The sequence below is a fragment of the Cervus elaphus genome, chromosome 7, assembly GCF_910594005.1.
Source record: "Cervus elaphus chromosome 7, mCerEla1.1, whole genome shotgun sequence".
NCBI classification, from domain to species: Eukaryota; Metazoa; Chordata; class Mammalia; order Artiodactyla; family Cervidae; genus Cervus; species Cervus elaphus.
Genome location: NC_057821.1, coordinates 10589417 through 10613663, shown reverse-complemented (window position 1 = coordinate 10613663; position 24247 = coordinate 10589417). Strand labels below are relative to the sequence as shown.

General features: G+C 49.9%; 1 protein-coding gene across 1 annotated transcript; it reads right to left on the bottom strand.

Moving 5' to 3' along the window:
- Positions 1 to 1779: 1779 nt before the first annotated feature.
- On the bottom strand, positions 1780 to 24247 carry DEF6 (DEF6 guanine nucleotide exchange factor). Its single transcript, XM_043907262.1, has 11 exons — positions 23964 to 24247; positions 12453 to 12593; positions 11620 to 11805; positions 9719 to 9955; positions 9483 to 9629; positions 5624 to 5732; positions 5137 to 5435; positions 3914 to 4080; positions 3601 to 3799; positions 2568 to 2658; positions 1780 to 2364 (listed from the first exon to the last, which is right to left on the bottom strand). The coding sequence occupies exons 1-11, from the start codon at positions 24057 to 24059 to the stop codon at positions 2141 to 2143; spliced, it is 1896 nt and encodes a 631-aa protein (XP_043763197.1). The 5' UTR covers positions 24060 to 24247; the 3' UTR covers positions 1780 to 2140.

Below are 24247 nucleotides of genomic sequence, written 5' to 3'. Positions count from 1 at the left end.
TCTTTTGTCCAGGATATTGGTAAGGTCAAAGGTGTTCTTTTCTAACCCTGCAATTAAAAGACAGCAAAATATCTTCTCCTGCTCCTAAAAATGTCCCCCAGGACTGACAGCTTCTCATGCCAGTCCCGATTCAGGGTGGTCTTCTTTTCCCTGCCTTGCTGCAACCAGCAACACCTCCTGTTCCCATCATAGAATGGTCAAAAGGCAGGAATGGACTCCGTTTACAGGTGAGGAGACCGAGGTTTAGAGATTGTCCTCCCACCTCAAGTCTAAACACTACCTGGCTTCCAAGAATATCTCATTAGTTCCCATTCTATCTTTCTAGTCACAGTCCTTCATAGTTAGTAGTCCTCAAAATTTTTGCCCCTCTACCCCTAAAGAACATAAGAACTAATGCAGTTCCTTGCACATTCTTAAGGTGACATCTACTGTTTTTCATATTGGTTTAAAACAGTTGCAGAGAATGGATGTAATTTCTACTAGTTTATAAACATTAACATTTTATTATAAAACTACTATGGGCAGGCGTATGTGCTTAGTTGTGTCTGACTCTTTGCCGCCCCATGGACTGCAGTCTACCAGGTTCTTCTGTCCATGGAACTTTCAAGAATATTGGAGTCGGTTTCCATTTCATACTCCAGGGGATCTTCCCAACCCAAGGATCAAACAAGTGTCTCTTGTGTCTCCTGTATTGGCAGGCGGGTTTTTTTTACCACTGTGCCACCTGGTGCGCCATAAAACTACTATATTACCCTTTTAAATGTGCTGAATAAGACTCAAATCCCATAGTGAACAAACAGATAAACAACAAGGACCTACGGTATAACACAGGGGACTATATTCAATATCTTATTGGAAAAGAATTTGAAGAGAATATATATATATAATATAGCTGAGTCACTTTGCTGTACATCTGAAATCAACACAACATTGTAAATTAACTGTACTTCAATTTCTTTAAATGGTAGAAAAAAGTATCAAGGTCAAGACAGTAAAAAAAAAAACCATGAACAAGCTCTTCTTCAGCAATCAAAAATTTTACATTGTCTCCTTTTCTCCTTATACTTGTATTTCCATTCCAGTCCCCCATTAAAAATCTGACCTTAGGGAATTCCCTAGTGGTGCAGTGGTTAGGACTCTGCATGCCCACTGCCAAGGGCCCAGGTTCAATCCCAGGTGGAGGATATGAAGGCCTTAGCCATGGCAATAACCATGGGGTTAGAGATAGAGGGATAAATATGAAACCATGAAGGAGAGAGAATTGACTGGATTTGATGATGGATTTTTCATAAGGGGGTGTCAGGGAGGGAGCAAATTATCCTAGATTCCCAGATCTCTGTCTTAGGTAGTGAGGTAGGTAATCAGGCAATATGGGAAGGAAGCAAGTCTGGAAGGTTTTAGGCAAGTTACCTGACCTCTCTGAGCCTCAGTTTCCCCATATGTAAAAAGAGAATAATAATATCCATCTCTCAGGGTTGCCATGACAAATAACCTGAGAAATTTCCAGACACCGAATATATGCTCAGTAAAGACTTTTGGGCAATACCAATAGTGGTGCTTTCTCATGTGCCAAACACTTAATCCTCAGAACAATCCTATAAGGTAAGCCCTATTTTATCAACATGGGAACTGAAGCACAGGGAAGTGAAGAAACTTGACCAAAGTCACCCAGTTGGTAAGTGGTAGAGTGGACTTTCATATTCTTCCTGGGATCTATAACTGGACTTAAGAAGCGAGAAAGTGGTAGGAGAGATAGACAACAAACCTGCTGCATAATTTATTCCAATAGCAGTTTTTATTTGGAAATGTGCCTCCAAACTTGGTGGCAGTCTGGGGACAGGTGGTCCCTGGCCTGCTCGTTGACTCTCTTTCCCAGCCCAGGGCATAGGGCCCTTGGAGTTAAGGCACAGGGTCAAGTCCTCAAGGATCAACATCCCTGACAGCCTCAGTGGTCTGAGGCCTGGGGCTGGTGCAAAAAAAAATGAACCAGGTTCCAATCCGGGCTGTTTCATGGTCCGAGGGCCTGGGCCCTGGGTGCCAGGGCTGCAGCTCCTTCTTCTGCAGAGGCTGGTGTCACCCACAGGCCAGCTGTGGCCAGGTTCTGGTAGACATGAGATTGGGGGCAAGAGGCTGGCAGAGATTAGTTTTCTGGTGCCGGGTCCAATTTATCTTCCTGAGGCGCAGAAGCTGAGCTGGGAGCGTCTTCCCCGCCATTGAGGGACTTCTGCTGCTCACTGCTGCTGGGTGAGGGGGTCTTGTTTTCACGGGATCCCCAGCGAGTCAGGCGCTTTAGGGAGGAGTCGCGGCGGGCAAGTAGAGGGGCCTGAAAGCCTGTGAAGGAGCTGCTGGTGGTGGGACGTTTGTCTGCCAGAGAAAAGGCAGGTATGAGGAAGCAGCAAGGTGTGTGCAAAGGGGAGAAGTTGAGGGGCTTCACTTCAGCCCTCAGGGGAGAGGAGCACCCCCTGATCTGCAATGCCCTGCTGGCTCTGCAGATGTGGGGGTCTCCCCTCCTCCCTCCCTTGTCCCTCCCCACTCCAAGGAAAGCTCCAGGGTCTAACCCTTCTCACCTCCAGGTTTAATTGGATGCATGAGCCTGTTCATCTGGACATTCCAGTGTTTCACGTTGGTACTAGCCTGGCGCAACTTCTGCTGAGCAGCCTGTGGGGACAGGACCAGTGGAGAGTGGTCAGAGCCACCATCCAAGACAGCAAGTCTCGACCTTTTCAGGTTCACAGGCCCCTTAGGATCCGACAAAGGCTATTGATCATCTTCCCAGAAAAACTCATGTATGTTCATAAAGAGCTATGTGTATGAGCAGAGTTGGCCTCCAATTTCAGGGGACTCAAAGACCATCAAATAGTCAAAAATAATCATAAGTATAGTTTCCACTTATCAAGCAGCTAAAATGTACTAATATCTTACTTAACTTCCAGAGAAGAAGTTAAGAAACAAATTCAAAAGAGGTTAAGTGACTTGCCCAGGGACAAACATGGAGCTCTGAACAGCTGTGTCACACCACCTATCCAGGACCTGATGCAAAAACCTCTGCTCCAGTGTTCATCTAGCCATTAGCAGCGGCTGTGGGATAAGGAGTCATAGAGGAATTTTCTCTTTTTATGATACTTATTTCTGTGTTTGAATTTTTTTTTAATGACCATATATGCCAACAAAGCAAAATAAAATAATGAATACTAATAAAAATAAAACATCAAAAGTTTGTCTTTTTTCTTAAATCGTCTATGGAGATTTGGGCTCCAAAGAGTGGAACCAAAGTGCAGGAAGAGCAAAGTAGGGGCTGGAAGAGTAGGAGGAAAAAAATTTTGCCCAGATTAATAACAGTGATAAAAACAGCAGTTAATGTTTCTTCAGTGCTTACTGAAAATTATTAAGTATCACATGCTACCTTGTTTAACCTTCATAGCAATGCAATTACCAGTCCCCTTCCCCAGATGAGGGACTTGGTGCTCAGAGAGGTTAGGCCATTTGTCGGAGGCCACACAGTCAGGCCACGGTAGAGCCTGAGGGACGGCGCGTCAGGGAAGGTTCCAGAGCCTGTGCACTCACCCTGCCGCCTGCGACCTGCTCCACCCTAGGCCTCACCTCCACATCCTCGTCGGCCCTCTGCCGGTTCTGCCGCACCTCCTCCAGCTGCTGCTGGGCCTGCTGCAGAGAGCGGCTCTGCAGGGCCATCTCTTGCTGCAGCTCCTGCTTCTCCTGCTGCGCCCGCTCGATGTATCGCTCCTGTTCCTCCTTCAGCTGCAGCAGCTGCTTCAGCTTCTCCTCCTCCTCCTCCAACAGCCTGCGGGGTGTCCAATGTGTCACCCCCGGGGGCCGAGGCACCTCACACGGTGCTTGACAGGTGGGAGGGTGGGGGCGTCAGGGAGGGAAAGCAGAAGGGGCCGCCTGGTCCAACCTGGTCTGGGCGAGGCGCACGGCCTCCTCGTCCTGCCGAGCTTTCACCTCCAGCTGTAGGGCCTCCTGGAGCCTCTGCTGCATCTCCTCCAGCTCTTTGATGCGCTGCCGCTGCCGGGCAGCCTCCTCCTTCTTCAGCTCCATCTCAGCCTGCATGGAGGCCCGGGCCTGCACCGGGACACAGAGCCAGGTCAGCGGGGGCCCTGCGGAGGAAGGCTGCAGGTATGCTGCCCTTTCCCCAGGGCTTTGTTAGGCCAGCCCAGCTAGTTATCTCTGGATGAGGGTCTGGGGAGTTCCCTCATGTCCGGTTTTCGTGATCTGATCCCTTTCTGAAAACCTGACTAGGTCAGATATAAGGATCAGTAAACTACATGGGGGAAAGGGGCTCAAGTCATCCCCTTTTAGCACCAGCCTTAATAGTTATTATTATACATTGTAATATAATATTTTATAATTATAATTAGGCTAGTGCTAGCAAGGGAACAACTATAATTATAATTGTTAGAGCAATTGTAACTCAAAAGTATTTCCTTAGTTGATTCTCCTTTCCACACCTCTGTAAGCCAAGTTCTATTGGCATCAACATGTCACAGGTAACTGAGGCACAGAAAGGCCAAGTAACTTACCTGAGATCACAGGGTTCCTAAGAGACAGAGCTGGTATGGAACCCACAGTGTCTCGACTCCAGATCTAGATCTCTTAAATCTTAAATCTAATTGCCTCTATACCTCTAGTCCGTCTCCAGGTTCACCCCGTCTTCCTCCCATCCTACCTTCTCCAGACTGGCCTCATTATAAATTCAGAGCAAGTCTAGTCCCATGTAGTCCAGCCTCGGTCCAAATTCATCCCCAGACACAAGGTCTTCAGCAACTCCTCTGTCAAGGTCCCGCCCCCCAGTCAGCCAAGGTCTCCCAACCTGGCTCCACTCTACACCTATCACTCCGCTCCATCCTTCCCAATTCGTAGCCTCGGGCCCCGCCCCACATCATCTCTCCTCTCAAGCCACCCTTCTGCCAGGTTCCTTACCCCATAGGCCCTGTCCCCATCCCATACCTATCTCTGTCCTCCCCACAAATCCCTCAAGACAAGCCCCGCCTCCACGCTCATCCCTCAGGGCGTGGCCCCGCCCCCAGCCCAGGCCCCGCCCGGTCCCCGCCCCCCGGCGCTCTGCATCCGGCGGCCCTCACGCCTCGGCCCACCGCCTCCTCCCGGGTGCAGCCTCACCTGCTCCGCCTCGCGCAGCTGGACCTCGAGCGCCTGCTGGAGCTCCCGGTGCTGGCTGCGGCGCCGCTCCTCCTCCTCCTGCATCAGGCGCTCCGCCTGCCGCTGCGCCTCCTGCAGCAGCTCCAGCTCCTGAAGCTTCCTCTCCTTCTCCTCCTGCAGCTGCTGCAGCCGCAGCATCTCCTCCTCCTTGGCGGCCCGGCGCCGCTCTCGCTGCTCCCGCTGCTCGCGGCGCTTCTGCTTAAGGTCCTTGTGCAGCGACGTCTTCCCCTCCGCCTGCAGCCGGATCGCCGTCTGGATGGCTGTGGAGGGAGCGGGAGGGGCTAGCCGGAGACAGGGGGACCTCGAGGGGGCCCACTGCCAGAAGGGGGCCTTTGGAGTGGCTCCTGTCCAGCCTCCGGCCTCCTGCTGGGCAAAGTGCTCTCACTCCCTTTGCACCGATGAGGCGATTGGGGCCCAGCCCGGTCCAGGACACCCCGCGAGCACTCACCAGCTGTCCACTCCTGGCGCTGGCGCGTGTCAGAGGCGCTCATCTCATAGGTGCGGGAGGCGGTCTTCACACAGAACATGCAGCGCTTCCCCTCTCTGTCGGGCAGCACCTGGGAGAAGGCCCAGACAGGCTGGCTTCACTGGGGTCACACCTGCCCCAGGGGAGCTCCAGCCCCTTCCCCCTTGGCTGATCATCTCCTCCTGGCACCCCTTCCACCCACTCTGCCAGGAGCCTGTGTGGCCTGGTTTGGAGGTTAGTGTCCCCACAACTCTTAGAGCCTTTGCTCTTTGAAGGTGGGACAGCCCTCCTCTTACTATCTCTCCATGGGGTCTACACACAGTGACCACTCAGTGTTTATCCAGATCAGGGCTCAACATCTCTCATGACAGGGTCCTCACTAATGAGACCATTCATTTCCACAGAAGCCTGCCTGCTGAGAAATTTCTCCATTCATTCATTCCACGGATATTCTGTAGTGTCTACAGGCCACTCATTGCTCTGGGCATATGGGATACTACTAAGATGTGCCTAACAGATCAAATCCCTGCCTTGCCTAAGCTCACATTCTAGTGGAAAATAATAGGTACCACGTACTGAGCTTCATGTGTTCTAGAGTCTGTACCAGGCAAAGATTATTAGCTCCATCTTACAGAGAAAGAAACTTGAGGCTCTAAGAGGTCCAGGAACCTGCCCAATTCACAATGCATGTTAGTGGTGGAGTTGGATTTCTGCTTAGATCTGTGCTCTTTCCACAATGAAAGCTGTTTCCTTACATGACAAAGATGGACATAACCTAGAATGGCTATAATAATGTTTTTCATGTAAAATAACAAGTGTTATTGAGAAATTGGAGCTTTCATTTACTATTGGTGAGAATGTAAGATGGTACAGCCACCAAGGAAAAGAGTTTGGCTGCTCCTCAAAAATTAAACATAGAATTACTGTATGATTCAGCAATTCTCCTCCTAGGTATCTGCCTTGAGAAAAGAAAATATATATCCACCCAGAAACTTGTACATGGATGTTCATAACAGCATTATGCATAACATCAAAATGATGGGAACCACCCAATAACCACCAATGAATGAATAGGTAAACAAAATATGGTCCATCCATACAGTGAAATATTATTCAGCCATTAAAAGGAATGAAGTCCTGATCCATGCCAAAACATGCTTGAAAATGTTATACTAAATGAAAGAAGCCAGGCACAAAAGGACAAATGGTGTATGATTCCACTTATATGAGGCTCCTAGAATAGGCAAATTCCTAGAGGTGGAAAGCAGAGAAGAGGTTACCAGGGACTGGAGGGAAGGGAGAATGAGTTACTGCTTAATGGGTACAGAGCTGCTATTTAGGATGATAAAAAAAAAAAAGCTTTGGAAATAGATAATTGGGATGGTTACATGCGAATGTACTTAATGTACTTAATATGACTGAATTGTAACACTTAAAATGGTTAAAATAGCAAATTTCATGTTATATATATATTTTTTACTTTAAGCCTCTAAAATAATGGACAGAGTCAAAGGAGGAAAAGGGATAGGAAAGGAGAAAGAATAGGGAAATATAGAGTGGCCAAAGTGAAAGCGTTAGTCACTTAGTCATGTCTGCCTCTTTGCAACCCACGGGCTGTCACCCAACAGGGTCTTCTGTCCATGGGATTCTCTGGGAAAGAATACTGGAGTGGGCTGCCATTTCCTTCTCCAGGGGATCTTCCCAACCAGGGATCAAACTTGGGTCTCCTGCATTGCAGGCAGCTTCTTTACCGTGTGAGCCACCAGGGAAGTCCTTATCTGGTCTGTTGCCAAAAGGAATGGAATTTGGGTGAAGGAGAAAGACCTTTAAAGAGAACTTTTAGAAAATTTTGCTGGATAGAATGAGTCATAAGTTATCACCTCTGAAATCTTTAGCAAAGTCCACATCATTAACCAATGACTTTAGTATTGGATTTGATTTGCAGTTCGGTTTTTTTTAAAAAGTGCTGACATAAGCAATCTAAAACAACAACAACAAATGAATAAACATATCGAAACCTAAATAGAGTTACAGTTTCAGAGAAAAAAACCAGATTTGTTTGCCAGAGGGTAAGGGGTGCAGGAAGAGGGGAGAAAAAGTTGAGGGATATTAAGTGGTGCAAACTTCCAGTTGCAAAATGTGAGTCATGGGTATAAAATGAATAGTGTGGGGAATATAGTCAATAATTATGATTACATAGTTATCTTTGTATGGTGACCTATCATAAGTAGAACTATCGTGGAGATCAGTTTGAAAAACATAGAAATATTGAATCATTATGTTGTTAACAGGAATTAACATAGTGTTGCAGGTCAATTATACTTCAAAAACAAACAAACATATCCGTAGAAAGAGAGATCAGATTTGTGGTTACCGAGAGGTGGGAAGGGGGGGTTGTTGAGGGGATAGGGGAGGAGGAATTGGATGAAGGCGGTCAAAAGGTACAAACTTCCAGATATAGAATAAGAAAGTTTACTAGGGATGTAACATGCAACATGAAAAATATAATTAATACTACTGTAGATTATATTAATATATGAGGCTTCCCTGGTGGCTCAGTAGTGAAGAATCTGCCTGCCAATGCAGGAGACTCAGGTTCTGTTCCTGGGTTGGGAAGATCCCTTGCAGAAGGAAGTGGCAACCCACTCCAGTATTCTTGCCTGGGAATTCCCATGGACAGAGGAGCCTGGTGGGCTACAGTCCACGGGGACCACAAAAGAGTCAGATGCAACTTAGCGACTGCGTGTATGCTAAGTAGCTTCGGTTGTGTCCCACTCTGCGACGCTATGGACTGTAGCCTGCCAGTCTCTTCTGTCCATGGGGATTCTCAAGGCAAGAATACTGGAGTGGGTTGCCATGCCCTCCTCCAGAGGATCTTCCCAACTCAGGGACTGAACCTGCATTTCCCATGGCTCCTGCATTGGGGGGTGAATTCTTTATGGATAAGTCACAGGGGAAGCCTAAACAACAACAAATGTTATATATAAAAGTTGTTGAGAGAGTAAATCCTAAGATTACTCATCACAGAAAAAAAATTTTTTCTATTTAATTTTGTACCTATATGAGGTGACAGATGTTTACTAAACTTACTGTGCTAATCACTTTATGATATGTATAAGTCAAATCACTATGCTGTACACCTTAAACTTACACAGTGCTGTATGTCAATAATATCTCAATGAAACTGGAAGGAAAAAATAAAGCGTGTTACTTTTCTAAAAGAAAAAAAAAGTGCTGACATGGCTGAGAATGGCCTTGAGGCACTCAGGTATACAGTTGACCCTTGAACAGCTCAGGGGTTAGAAGTGCCAACCTCTGCCTGGTCGAAAATCCACTTATAACTTTAAAGTCAGCCTGGTGGCTCAGACTGTAAAGAATCTGCCTGCAATGCAAGAGACCTGGGTTCGATCCCGGGGTTGGGAAGATTCCCTGGAGAAGGAAATGGCTACCCATTCCAGTATTCTCGCCTGGAGAATTCCAGGGACAGAGGAGCCTGGTGGGCTACAGTCCATGGGGTCGCAAAGAGTTGGACACGACTGAGTGACTTTCACTTTCAGTATCCCAGTTCTGCATCTGCAGATTCAACCATCTGTGGATGGTGCAGTACTGTATGTATTTATTGAAAAAAAATCCATGTATAAGTAGACCCACCAAGTTCCAACCCATATTGTTCAGGGGTCAGTTGTATTTGGGTTGCACTCATCTAAGCAGGAATCTTAGGTGGGGAAGTCACTGGGGCTTCCCGCCTTGCCCTCCTCCTGACCCCTTGCCCTCAGGTTACACCAGGGCCCCTCTGGGCCGTGCTTCAGTATGCCCTCCACCCCTTCAGCTGCCGCCTCACCTCCACGCAGCACTGCGCATCCAGAGGGATCATACCCCTCTTCTCCTTGCACTCTTCACTCCCGAAATAGCAGAGGCAGCTGGGCTGCAGCTGGAACCAGCGTTCTGCCCAGTTCCTCCGCAGGTGCCCTCGTTTCCACAGGTAGCCCTGCCAGAGCCAGAGCCAAGTCAGAGGTGTCCTTGGCCCCCACCCCCACCCTCCTTGGGGTCCGCCCCTGGTCCCCAGCCGGGCCTGACCTGCTTCAGGACATCTTGGATGAGCTCCTGGTAGACCTCGTGGATGGCCATGCTGAGCGTGTCCCGCCCCACGCCTCGCAGACAGCGGCCTGAGTTGAAGAGCTCCAGGAACTGCCAGACGCTGAGCCCCCCGCTGCTCTGGGCTGCCTGGGCCTCCTGAGCCAGTAGCTCCTCCAGCTCCCCTAAGCCCACCTCCAAGCTCATGCTGCTGAGCACCTTCTTCAGCAGGTATTCCACCTGGAGGGCGGGAGGGAAGGCTTGGTGGCGACAGCAGGTGGTGTTGCTGGTGTCGACACCAGGGGTCGCTACCATCAGGCTCCCAGAGCTGGGGCAGAAGTGACCACGGACAGGGGTTGGCAGGTTGTGGGGGGTGGATGCGTGGCAGAGGACTAAATGACTAAACGCTGGTGGGCTCCTGAGTAGAGATTTGGGAGGGGATCCTGGGGCCCCAACTTCAATTCAGACATGCCCTCCCCAAGCTCCAGTCCTTGCTGCCTTGAATTGAGGGCACGGTGAGGTGGGAGCTGAGGACTGGGGCCCAGGCAGAGACAGGGAGTCATATAAAACGTCAGCGGGGGACAAGGGCCCTCTCGTTCAATCTCCTCACTCTGCAGATGACAAAACTGAGGTTCAAGTTGGGGCGGGAGGGGGGAAGTGACTTGTTTTGAATCACACAGAAAGTTGGTAGCAGCCAGAACTCAATTCAGATCGACACCCCATGAGTCCTTATTCCAAGCCCCCAGCCCCAGCCCTGGGGATCGTTCCCTTGTCAGAGGGCAAGGGGACGGGAGGTGGGAGCGAGCAGGGCAGGGACAGGAAACCTGTTGCAGAGGAACAGGAAGTGGTGGTTGGGGTACATCCTGCTGCAGTTTGCTCACACTGCGTGTTGATCACAAAAGCGACAGCTTTCTGGCCTCAGAGAGGCCGCCTCGCCCTCCTGGCAGGGGTCTGACAAAGGTACCCGGCCAGCTGTCTGTCTGTGAAGACAGACACATGTCCTTCTGCTGCCCCAACAGCTTCTTGGAAGACTCTCTGCAGGGCTTTCACTCTGGGGGCTACTGGGTCTTGGTTGGCAGTGGGGTGGGGGCACCCCCACTCTTCCCACAGACAGAAGCGAGGGCACAAACCTGAATGCAGTTAGACAGGCCAAGACCTCTCGTAAATACAGAGGACCCCTCCTCCATTGTGCCCTACTCAAAAGACCTAAATTCGCCCTGGGATCTTTACCACCACCAGAGGGCAGAAGGGGTCAGGAGAAGGCTGAGTGGACAGGCGAGTGGGGGAGTGGAGGGAGGGGGCAGGTTGGTTGCCAAAGGGGTCACCTGCCCCAGCTTCACCCATGAATTGAGAAGGTAGAAGCTGGGTTCTAGGCTGATGTTTCCAGGATGCCCTCTCTCTGGGGTCTGAGCTGAGTCCGTCCTGGCTCCCCCCTATATTGTAGGAGACAGGAAGAGAAAATCTGGAACCAGGGTGAGACTTGGTTGCCCACTTGGGAGTGACTGGAGAGACGTCCCTGGAAGGTCTCTGTCCCCCTAAAATAGCATCCTTCTCAGTTTGCCCCAGTGCCTGAAACCCTGCCATTTGATTTTAAATGTTTTCATTTCAAAACGCTCAGCAGTGTATCAGGCATTCACACCTCTGTGTAAACAGAGATTGCAGAATCATTTTCCTACTGTGAGAGCAAGCAGAGCCTTGAAGCGGGTGTAGTTTTGGGTCTCCTGGGAGAAGGCATCATTGCTCTGACATGGGCAGTTCGAAGTGTCTGGAGACGGGTGGGTGTGAACAGGTAGCCAGTGGAGAGATAAAGAAGACAGAGGATGTGGGGAAGTCGAGAGACAATTTGGCCTCCTTCATGGTTTTGTTGAGGCCTGTCCCTAAGTGATAAAGTCCCTGGGGCTCACCTCATCAGGAACCATGATCAGAGGGTACTTGTCCTCGGACAGGAAGTTGAAGAGACACCAGAGACGGAAGGCATCCTGATTGGAGAGCATGTTGTTCCCGTTGCTATCCACCTGATAGTTCTTCTTCGCCGTCAGGGTCCAGCACAGCTCATCAAAGTGCTCCTTAACAAAAGCCCCCTCTTCCACCTGCCACCAGGCCTACAAGTCAGCTGCGAAGGCTGCCTCATCCCAGCTCCACCACCCAACTAGGCTCCAGCTGGCTTCTCAGGGTCATCTGCTTCCATGCTCCCCACCCTGCCAATGCTGGTACTCTCGCTTGAGTAATCCCTGAGCTGATGATCAGGGAGCTGTCTGGCCAACCAGCCCGACCCCCAAACCCCCAGCCCTGCCACACCCATCACTTCCACGCATCCACATTCACCCAAGTTCCCGATCCATAGAGCAGCTCAGTCCCTCAGGCCGAGGAGAAAGAAGGGGAAGCTCAGGAGGAAATGAACAGTCAAGAAAAACTTGAGAAGACAGGGACAGCAAGGAGGAGCGGAGGGGACAGACTTAGAGGGGAGCTGGAAAGCGCTTGTGAAATGACAGCTGAAAGCTAGGCAGGGAGGGGTGAAGATCTTGGGGAAGGTGGAGGCTAGGATAGAGAGGAGGCAGCTGGAGTGAGTTTTAAGGAGGGCAACGAGGGGGCAAGTGACGGGGATGTGAAGGGTGGAGATGGGGGACATGGGTGGCAGAGGGGACAGAGATGGAGTTCATGGAGGGAGGCGTTGGGGTGGCAAGGAATTAGGGTGCTGGCCAGGTTGGGAAGTGGAGAGAGGTGAAAGGGGCTTCACCTTGTCCAGGATGTACTTGTTGAGGTAGGGCATGTATCCCTGGCTGGACACGGGACCATCGTCATCGTCTCGGAAGTGCTCCTCCAGGGCCACGGGGTCATGAGGGATGTGCAGGACAGTGTACAAATTGTGGGACAGCACCTGAGACAGAGGGGCGCTTACCTTCCTGAGCCTTGGCCCAAGCTGGGCCACAGGGCTGCTCCCATCTGCCCTGTTGTCCTCACCCCCATCCTGGCTAAGTCTTCTACACATGTTATTTAGTTCAATCATAACTAAAACTGCTCTCTCCCCCCTCTCTCTTTATATATATACGTACATATACACACACATATACATATATATGCATATACACATACAATAAATAAAATAAAAAGTCCATCTAGTCAAAGCTATGGTTTTTCCAGTAGTCATGTATGGATGTGAGAGTTGGACTATAAAGAAAGCTGAGCACCAAAGAATTGATGCTTTTGAACTGTGGTGTTGGAAAGACTCTTGAGAGTCCCTTGGACTGCAAGGAGATCCAACCAGTCCATCCTAAAGGAGATCAGTCCTGAATATTCATTGGAAGGACTAATGCTGAAGCTGAAACTCCAATACTTTGGCCTCCTGATACAAAGAGCTGACTCATTGGAAAAGACCCTGATGCTGGGAAAGATTGAAGGTGGGAGGAGAAGGGGACAACAGAGGATGAGATGGTTGGATGGCATCACCGACTCAATGGACATGAGTTTGAGTAAGCTCCAGGAGTTGGTGATGGACAGGGAGGCCTGGCATGCTGCAGTCCATGGGGTCGCAAAGAGTCAGACATGACTGAGTGACTGAACTGAACACTTCCAATGGAATGTAATTCAGTCATGAAAAACTGAACGAAATCTTGCCATTTGCAACAACATGGATGGACCTTGAGGGCATTATGCCAAGTGAAATAATCTGACAAAGACAGACAAATACAGTATGATCTCATTTATATGTGGAATTTTTTAAAAAGGGAAAAGAAGGGATTCATGGATACAGAAAGCAGATTGGTGGTTGCAAGAAGTATGGGGTGGTGAGTGAAATGGGTGAAGGTGCTCAAAAGGTACAAACTTCCAGTTTTTAAATATGTCATGGGAACATGATATATAGCATGGTAACCATAATGAGTAATACTGTATGCCATCTGAAAGTAGCTAAGAGAGTAGGTCTTAAAAATTCTCATTGCAAAAAAACCAATTTTTTTAAACCATGCATGGCAATGGATGTTAACTAGGCTTCTCATGATCATTTCACGATATATACAAATAAAGAATCATTACATTGTACACCTGAAATTAAAATGTCAATTATACCTCAATAAAAAACAAAAAAGTAAAAACATATGCACTTGCTATGCAACAAGAACTGTGCTCAGTACTTTGCATATATTTCCCTTAACGCCCAGAACAACTGTTAACATCCTCATTTGACAGATGAAAAAAACCCCTAGACTCTGAGATGTTCAGTAATTCACCCAAAGGCACAGAGCTGGCAGGGCTGGAATTCAAACCCAGACAGCCATGCTCTTTGACAATCATTAGGCAGGTGTGTCCCCTTTCTGTAGACGGGGACATGGAGGTTCAAAGGACTCAGTTACTTGTGCAAGGATTCAGTGAACAAGAGCCTAAGATTCCAATCCAGCTCAGCAGATCCCAAGGCTCGGGGGCAGAAACCTGACATCTACCGTCAGAGACTCGGGGTCAGGCAGAATTGGCCTGGAGTCCAGTGAGCCTGCTCCAGGAAAGGTGTGCTCAGTTCCAGCGACTGCCCTTCTAAAGGTGGAAGGGAGCTGGAGAGGGTGCAAAGAAGGGGCACAAGAAATGGTCCACGGGGTGTGGATGACAAGGCTAAAAGGGATGACGACAGGGGAAACGGGTAGGTTAACAAACCCATCATATTAGCACAAAGAGGTTGAAGCTTGAACAAGGAGATCAGGAAAAAAATAAAACTGTCTTGGTGTAATTCTGCGATAGCACTTATCACAGAAAGTGTGCATGAGGAAAAACAGTCACCTACTCTGTGCCAGCCACTGTATGAGGTGCTTTCTATACCCCAGATCTAATCTCGGCGACCGTGATATCCAGACATTAGTGTCCCTGTTTTCCAGATGAAGGTGCTCAGGCTTGGAGAAGTTCAGAATAAGTGGGAGAGAGACTTCCCTAGGGATCCAGTGGCTAAGACTAAGACTCTACAGTTCCAGCACAGGGGGCCTGGGTTTGATCCCAGGTCAGGGAACTAGATCCCACATGCCACAACTAAGATCCAAGATCTCCCCCACCCCATGCCACAACTAGGACTTGGCATAGCCAAATAAACAAATATTTTTTAAAAGTAAATAGCAGAGCTGAGGTTGGAAACAGGTGTTCCTGATTCTGAAGGCAGCTTCCCTATTAAAATATTGACCTCACCTTCATCCCCCAACTATAAAGTAAACTCTGGAGACAAGGTCTCTGTTATCTTCCTGTCTCACAGCACCATGTCCCTGTCTGCACACCCAAGGTAGTCAATAAATGCTGTATTCAAGGGCTGCTTCAACACCAGCAGTTCACCTTGGAATCAGCTGGGGCAATACCTCCGAGCTGGCGTGCCTACTGTCTTGATTTTGTTATTGTCTTTTGTGAGAGGAGAGGGACAAGGGTTTGAGACTTTTCCCCAATGTTTCCCTGAGCCTCAGGTTCAACTCAGCAAAGTGGGAAGTTGGGGGGCCCAGTGAGGGGATCAGTATTTCTTTTTTTCCTCACTTCCCCTGCCTGGGCGGTCATCTGTGGCTCCCACCCCAACCCTCATTCCCATGATCTTCAAATTATCTCATGTGCCGTCTATAGTTTTGCTTTTCTCTTATTCTAAAGGACATCTGAAGTTTCTTCCTGAGGAACTCTGCCCTCTTTCTTTATTTTGGCAATGGAGCCTTGATTTTCCTTTGAGAAACACTTCTCCTCTATTTTCAGTATCTGTGGTATTAGCCGTTAGCACCCCTACCCCATCTGGCTGCAGGGGTGGGCACTTTTGAGTCATGGTGTTTGGTTTGAGAATGCACATGACCAAATCTAGGCCACTGAGAAGCAGTCCTGGGATTTTTGCCTCCTCTAGCGGAGAAGAGGTATATTCTTCCCGTGGGTAAACCTGGACAGAGTTAAGGTGCTAGAAGATAGATGCAGCTAACATCTTTGTCCACCCTGAATATTCACTGGGAGGACTGACACTGAAGCTGAAGCTCCAAAACTTTGGACATCTGATAGGTAGAGCTGACTCATTGGAAAAGACCCTGATGCTGGTAAAGATTGAGGGCATGAAGAGAAGGGGGCGGCAGAGGATGAGGTGGTTGGATGGCATCACTGACTCAATGGACATGAGTTTGAGCAAACTCTGGGAGATGGTGATGGACAGGGAAGCCTGGCATGCTGCAGTCCATGGGGTTGCAAAGAGTTGGACATGACTGAGCGACTGGACAGCAACAACAACTACAGAGAATACTATCAAGCTATCAAGTCAAGGAATAAAGAGAGTCGTCATCTGAGGACCTAGATCCAGCCAAGCCTGAAGTCAATACTATGCTTGGAGTTTCGTTTATGTGAACTAAGGTATATCTCCCTTAAGCTATTTTGAGTTTGGTTTTTACCACCTATAATCAAGAAGACATGATTAACACATCTATGGTCATAGGACACTAATCCACACTCCAAGAGGTGCCACTGCTAAATGCTTACACTTAAAATCCAGAGTGACCAGCACAAGAGAAATATCCACTTCTGAAGAGACAGGTGTTATTCTAAGTTTCACACACTTCTATCTGCTGTCTCCTGGCCTCTTTTCAAATTACCCATGTCTTTATGTTTCTTCAAGTGTCCTAGAGCGCCTCTTTGAGGAAGCTTCCTGCATAGGCCAACCAAATGCTACAGTCCAGTGAAGGGGGAAACATGGAAGGCCAGGGACCTTCACTTTCTAGTTGTGAGGCCTTGAATAAACTTCTTTACTCCTTGAGCCTCAGTTTCATTGTCAGTAAAATGGGATAATACCCACCACGCACAGGGGCCATGAGGGTAGAGTAAGATGATAGATAGATAAGAGTGCCATAGCAAATGTAAGTTCCCTTCTTGTATAGTAAGTGTGATTTTCTTTTTTAACCTAACAAATTAACAAAGTCTTATGCAAAAGACTGATACTATCAAGTATTGAGGAGATTGTGGAGAAATGGGGATTCAAATGCCCTGCTGTCAAGGTGTGAATCAGTCGTCTTTCTGGAGGGCAAAACTCTATCAGATGTAAAATTGGGCATAACCCCAGCATTTTTAATCATCCAACCTACAGATGCTCAAGGGAACAGAGCCACCTGTACAAGAATGCTCACTGAAGCATTGTTTAGAATATAAGGCATTGGGAAATGCCTGGCAGTTCAGTGACTGGGGCTCCAAGCTTCCAGTGAGTGGGGCACAGGTTTGATTCCTCATCAGAGAACTAAGATCTTGCATGCCCTGGCACAATCTGCCACCACCCCAAAAAAAAAGAACATCTAAGGCATTGGAGACCGCCTGAGTCTCCTTCAAGAGGGGACAGGTATACCACATCATGGATCTGTGCGCGGTTGAAAAATTTTACTTCTGCCACATGTATGCTTATGGGCAAGTGATTTTTAACTTCCCCAAGACTTTAGTCTCCTCTTTGAGGAAAATAAGGGGGCCTGCTCCACGGGGTGTTTTAGAACAAAGCGCTCAGCACAGCACTTCGTACACAGTGCAATAAAAGTTGTGAGCTATTTTTATTATTATGTTTGTGTGAGCAGACATGGAAAGATACGTATACTATACTGGCAGGTGGAAAAAAGCACGCTCTAGAATGAAATATCTGTAAAATAATACGTGTGCAAATATCAGGTTGAACCATTTTAAATTGCCATTTGAGTAGGCCCAAACAATCAAATGTCAGCAATTTCATATGGTTCAATCTAATGTGTTTATTTGTACATAGAAAAAAAATCTAGAAGACTCAGCAACTGTTAACAACTATCACCCTACCACCCTCCCCAGGGAGGGGAGGGACTTTCACCTTCTTTAACACTATTTTTGTCTTTGAATTTTTTTTAACCAGTAAAACATATTTTACTTTTATAACAAATTTCAACTTCTTCAAAAAGCACAATTTTCTGTGCCGGGAACATATATTGTTTTTATGACAAAAAATTTAAACCCTAGTGATAAAAAACAAAGGGTGCCATTAACCACTGTTATTAAAGTACCCTGCTATTAAGTTGCTTTGTCATAATGTTCTTTTGCTATTTCTTGTTTGTGTGAGCATCTCTGGCTGTTCTACATTCCTTGAGGGCAGCAAGGACTCTCATCTTAACCCTGACTCCAAAGCTCAGCACCGTGTCCCCTACACGCTCATGGTTTTTGATTAAACTCCCCTTAAGTCTAATGTAAGTGCTGCAGTGGTTTTCCAAGGTTCTCAGGGTGAAATCTTGGAGTCCTTCCGGAGATTTCACTCTATACCTTCTCTGACCTCATCCCTCTTGCTCCCTTCTATCCGGCCACTCTGACCCCTTAGATGTCCCCCGGACACGCCAGGCATGCCCTTGTCTCAGGGCCCTGGCACTTGCTATTCCTTCAGCCTCAAACATTCTTCGTCCAGGCCACAGAACGGCTCACACCCTCTCCACTTTCTGGGGTGGCAGGGGGCGGGGGGGCTTCTCTGACCACCTTATTTAACTCTGTAGTCCCATCCCATCAACTCCCACACTCCCTATCCTCACTTCTGCTTTATTTTTCCCCCATGTCATGGATCACGAGTCTTGACTTATTGCGTTTATTCATCTGCGTTCTCTGACTAGAATGCCGGCAACACAAGGGTGCGGGGTTTTTTTTTGTCTGTTTTATTTTATTCACTGCTGTACCTCTGGATCTGGCGTAATGGATACTCAACAACCATCTACTGAACGAACTTAAGTGCTTCAAGAGAAGAGGTGGGAAAAACACAAAAGTCAGACGGATGTGGACTGAATCTCTCTACACGAACCTCGCTGGGCTTTAGTTTTCACACCTCTAAAAATGGAGTTCAAGGAGACTTTGTAGAACTCCTCTCCCACCCCAGGACAGGAGCTGCCACCCAGCAGGACACAGCTGCCCGAACTGTTCCTCTCCTCGGTTCACTGGCCCAGGCTGTCCTCTAAGACCTCCGTCATTTGTACCTTGTGCCAGTTGAGTTTGAGAAGCCCCGGGCAGAGGCTCTGACCCTTGTGAGCCATCAGGACAAAGAGGAATCAAAGGCTCCAGACACTGAGGATTCAGGGCCTCTCCATGGAGAAATCAGCTGACCTCAGATTGCCAGGCTTCCTGTGCCTGGGCGCAGGGGATGGGGCGGGGAAAGGGAGGGAAGGGGCTGGGGGCGGGCAGAGGGCGTGGCCAGAGGAGGGTCCTGCCGGAAAGGAAACGGCGGCGGGAGCGTGCCCAGCAGTCACCTGCCGATTTCAAGCACTCCTTAGCCCTGGAGGCGGGGACGCTCCTTATCCTGCTCTTACGGAGGAGGAAACCGATGCTCAGAGAGGTGAAGTGTCTTCTTTAAAGTCAAGGGCTGACCCTAAAGCCCTACACTAGATCTCTATGCTCCGTGGGCTCAGATTAAGCATCAGAATCACCTGGGGAGCTGGTTGAAACTGAAATCTGCCAGGGCCCGCCCAGACCTACTGACTCAGAGTTTCCAGGGGTGGGGTCCAGGTGTCTGCAATTTTCACAAGTTGCCATTCGGGCTCCCCCGGAGAGGGCTCTCTGTCTCCCCCACCCACCCAGGCAGCCCCTGACCTCTGGGTTGGCAGCCATTGACCTTTGAGAGGCATCATTTATTCACTATTTCCTCTGTAGGCGTGTGGGGGAGTGGTTCTCCCCTGGGGGCATGTGGGGTGTGTGTGTGGGGGGGGGGTGGTGTGCAACTCAGTCATGTCCCTGGGGGCATGTGGGGTGTGTGTGTGTGTGTGTGTGTGTGGTGTGCAACTCAGTCATGTCCCTGGGGGCATGTGTGTGTGTGTGTGTGTGTGTGGTGTGCAACTCAGTCATGTCCCTGGGGGCATGTGGGGTGTGTGTGTGTGTGTGTGTGTGTGTGTGTGTGGTGTGGTGTGCAACTCAGTCATGTCCCTGGGGGCATGTGGTGTGTGTGTGTGTGTGGTGTGGTGTGCAACTCAGTCATGTCCCTGGGGGCATGTGGTGTGTGTGTGTCTGTGTGTGTGTGTGTGTGTGGTGTGGTGTGCAACTCAATCGTGTCCGACTCTTTGTGACCCCATGGACTGTAGCCCACCAGGCTTCTCTGTCTATAGGATTTTCCAGGCAAGAATAGTAGAGTGGCTTGCCATTTCCTTCTCCAGGGGATCTTCCCAACCCAGGGATCGAACTTGCGTCTCTTGAGTCTCCTGCATTGGCAGGTGGGTTCTTTACTACTGGCGCTATCTAGGAAGTTCGCTAAAAACTCAAGTGCAGCAATGCAATGGGTGCCAGGCTCATGATCCTGTAGTTCTTAGACTTCAGGAGTAGATGAAGATAGAGCGTTTGGGCATCCTTAAAAGTACCAATCACTAACTGCAAAGAGAATGACTAATTTCTCTCATTTACATGGCCTGTAGTCTTTACATGTATCCAGGTGCTAAGTGATTCTTGTAAAATTTATAGATTCTTTTTAAGAGTCACTGAATATATTTTTCTCAACCAGTGGGTACTAAAGCAGAACTACTATCATGAGGGAGGAGCACCAGGCATTTTAAAAGGGGAGGATCTCTGGATTGGCTGTGTGCCTGTTGAGAGCAAGAAGGGGCTGGAGGGATTGGGTGTAGGCATCAAAGGAAAGATGGAGGCTCAGAGAAGGAAGCGGAGAGGGGAGGCTGTGTCAGGATCAGTTTCACCTGCTTGATATACTTTGTTAAAATTTACTTTCCTAGGCTAGCTGGAGAGCTTGGTGATCCCCAGTTCAGCCCTTGGGCTTTATAGCTCAGAGCTGGGCAGTGACTTGTCTAAGGTCACCCTGCTGGGGAGCAATATAGAAGTTGGCCTGTATGGCTGTGAGTCAAGGGCTCTGTATCACTTAATCATCCTTCCCTCCTTCACACTCTAGACTGAGAAGACCACAGCAGGCAGAGGTCTGGGCAAAGCTGAGGATCTGTCATCAGATTCCTGGACTGGAGTTGTTACTAACTTCCCTTCACCTAGAGGAGGGCTTCCCTGGTGGGCAGCGGTAGAGAATCTTGCCTGCGATGCAGGAGACCCGGGTTTGATCCCTGGGTCAGGAAGATCTGCTGGAGAAGGCAGTGGCAACCCACTCCAGTAATATTGCCTGGAGAATCCCGTGGACGGAGGAGCCTGGCAGGCTGCAGTTCATAGGGTTGCACTGAGTTGGACACGTCTAAAGCAGCAGCAGCACGTAGGGGAAGGCTGTTGTCCCGCTCCAGAGGAGGCAGAGCCCGAAACTCAGGGGCTCTCGGTGGGCAAGACTCCCTCCCTGGACCCCAGGACTGCCCTGAGTGCCAACTAGAGGCTCAGGATTCTGGGACCCCACAGTCATGTAGGAAAGGCCCCAGTTCATCCTCCCTGCCTTGCCTCTGCTCCTGCTGGTCAAGGGGAAGAGGTAGGGCCTCCTAGGATCCTCATCACACACACTGCTCTAACCACACACCCAGTCTCAGGCCCCTCACCCTGGGCCTGGCAGTCAGGGGGTGAGGAAGCCAAATTCTCAGCTGATCACCCAGGAAGCCTAAAGCTGCTTCTGGAGGGGAAACGGTGTGGACATTGGGAAACTCACCATTCCCGAGGCTCCCCTCCCTGCAGCCCTCTGTCAGGATGGGTACTCACTCCTAAAGCTCTTCAAAGAGGGAAGTTTTGGGGACCCTGCAAAAGCTCAGAGTCCTTAGCTCCTGTGTTCAGCCTAAATCCATTCTGAGCAGAAGTGCCATTCCTATTGATCTACTTTTATTTTTTTTCCCACCCATCTGGACAAAAGCTATGGTACTTTCTATAAGAATTCAGAGAAGGAGGCGGGGGCGCGCGGTGGTGTGGCACAGCCGGCCGAATCGCGGGCGACGGCCCGCTCAGCCCACCCACGCTCCCGCCCCCCCCAAAAAAAAAAAAAAAAAGAATTCAGAGAAGGAAAAACTCATCTGATCTCTCCCCCAAGCCTTCTCTTCTTCAGAGAAGACAATCCTGACTCCTTGGGGGCTACTTCTCAGAGGACTCGCTGTTCTTCCTCTTCCTTCTGGCCCCATCATAGCTCTGCCCAGGATGACCGGTGGCAGCCTTTCTGCCAACATGTTGGAGAGAAGTGGGTGACTGTCCCAGCTTGCTCTGGGCTGGTGCAGGTCCCCCGGCCTCTTCCCAAGAGAGGACGCCAAGGCCAGGGACAGTTTTGGTGAGGACAGGCTGACCCCAAGGTCTTTTCCCTTCTCACCCAGTCTTTCCGGTTAGGGAGTGTGCCCTGCTGGTCTCTATCTGTCATCTGCTTCTTCCTCTGCCTTCTGACCACTTCTCTATTGCTCTTTTGCCTTTCCGGCATCCCCACCCCCAGCATTATCACTACTTCCTCCCATCCCAGGCTCTAGTATCACAGGCTGGTGGGAGAACTGCCTTCCTCATCTTTCTCTCCTATGAAACGGGCCCTGCAGTTTCTGGTCCACCTGCCGCTGGGCCTGAGACTACCATTGCTACTCAGATTCCCAGAATGGACACCTTTTCTGTTGATGGGTTGAAATCTACCACTAATTCTGTGTGACCGCAGAAGCTGCTGGGTGGGCTCGTTGTGAGCTGTGATGTGGTACAAAGACAGTGGATGTATGGTTAGATTTTGCATCCTCCCCATGCAATCTTCCTTGTAAATACTCAGTAGGTGGGGGTGGGGAACAGGCATCTGCCCAGTTAGAGGCTGAGACAGAAGCTCCAACTAAGAAGCCTTACTGCCTGGTGGGCTCAGGAAATCTGAGTGCAGTACCTTCCATTTATGAGGGAAATAGAGAGCCTGGAGGTGTCACAGGGGCCACAGCTAATGGAGTGGTGGAAAATGGAGACAACAGACTATGGAGGTTGGGATTGTTCCTGAAAGATATTAAAGGGGCAACATGGGAGGCGGATATAGGACATGGAGTTTCTGTAAAGATGGGTTTTGGAGGATCTGCTTTTCCTCTGTCTGCCCTGCAGAGCTCACTAGACTACATAACCTGCAATAAGAGGATTTAAGTAGAATGTGAGGAAGAACCTGCCTCTTGGGAGATTCTCTCAGATGATCAAAGGTGGTCATGGACTCTCCTTCCTAGGAGAGCCAAGAATCATTTACTAGAGGCTCACAAGTCTGGCTAAGGGGTCAATTATCAGATAGGACCAGTTTGGGATATCCAAGTTCATTATGTCCAAGTTCAGCAAAGTAGAGGGAGGGGAAACAGTGCCATCCAATTCATCTCTTGGGTTTCCAGGCACCTCCTGCTCATTTAGAATGGAGGTTTCCTTGAGACTGCACTCTTCCTTTGCGGTGCGGGGTGGTGGGGCGGGGGGGGGGGTGGGCGGGGGAGGGGGAAGGCGGGAGGAAAGATACAGGAGTCTATGGCCTAGCTTCATGCCAGGCGCATACCTGGTGCTCAATAATATTTGTAGAGTGAATGAATGAACCCCTAAGGCAGATCCCAGAGGGCTGAGGCCTCCCTCATCCTGTCTCCTTGTGTCCCCTGGCTCTAGTGGCCTAGGGCCTTGCTTCTTGCCCACTAATGAGGGTGAAGGCAGCACTAACCCAGGACGGCAGGAGAGAAACTTTTTGGTCTCCCAGGAATTATCTAGGACCAAGCAATGAACTTCAGGGCAATCACTGATGGGGCTCTTCCTGGACTCAGATTCCACTCCTTCCCTGCTAGAGGTCTCAAGGCCTAAGGTAAGTTTCCCAACCTGGTGGGCAAGAGGGGGTTGGTGAACGGGCAGCAGTATGTTGGGGTCTTCAGTCCTTGCTCCTTCCTAGGTCTGTCCTGCCTAGGAGGCAGGGTGCAGAGTAGATGCTCTCCTGCCAAGGGCGACTGAGCTGCCTGGTTTGGGGCCGCGAGAGGCTCATGAACCCTCTCTCTCAGCTCTGGGAGGAAGTGACTGACAAGTGCTAGCTAACTGTCTCTCTTCAAAGCCAGGAGGAAGCAGCAGGAAGGAGTGAGGTGCATGCCCAAGCTTGACTCTGGGGAGACGTGTGCTCATCACATGGAATCTGGGATGTAGCTTGGCTCGTGGCCCTCAGAACCCCATGATGCCGCCTCTCTCCTGAGAGTTTTCGGTCGGGGCTCTGGACCATGGCCCTGCACACCCCTCACTGGGGCCTCTGGACGGTGGGCAGCAGCATCCACCAGGCCATGTCACCCCAGTTACCCAGCACTGGCCCCCCACCCTTCCCGGGCCCCTGGCTAGCTGGGGTGCCCCTGGAGGAGCGCAGGGTTCGCGCCTAGAGCCCAGGAAGCGGGGGCTGCTGAGACGCGTCCGCCGGCCTCCCCGCGCCCCGGGTGCCTCTCACCTTGAGCTGGGACTTGGAGACCTTGCCGCTCTTTTCCACGTCCAGTGCGGTGAACGCGTACCAGATGGACTTGAGCAGCTCCTTGCGCAGGGCCATGGCTGAGGCGCCCGCCCGGCCCAGGGGCGGCTCTGACACCAAGATCCGGTTTCAGGAAATGCAAACGGCAGCAGAGACCGCAGCAGGGCCGCGGCGCGGACCGAGAGCTCCACCTGCCTGCTCTCGCCGGCTCCCGCGCTGGCAGGACCCAGCCTGTGGCTCAGCGATCCCGCGCTCTGCTTGGGACT

What these genes read in the sequence shown, in the direction of transcription:
- DEF6 (XM_043907262.1), bottom strand. Translation starts at nt 24,059, where the DNA reads ATGGCCCTGCGCAAGGAGCTGCTCAAGTCCATCTGGTACGCGTTCACC. An exon ending in ATGCGCAGTGCTGCGTGGAG is followed by an intron (nt 5,733 to 9,482) that starts GTGAGGCGGCAG and finishes GCCTTCTCCCAG; the next exon opens with GTGCTGCCCGACAGAGAGGG. An exon ending in GCATCCAATTAAACCTGGAG is followed by an intron (nt 2,365 to 2,567) that starts GTGAGAAGGGTT and finishes TTTCTCTGGCAG; the next exon opens with ACAAACGTCCCACCACCAGC.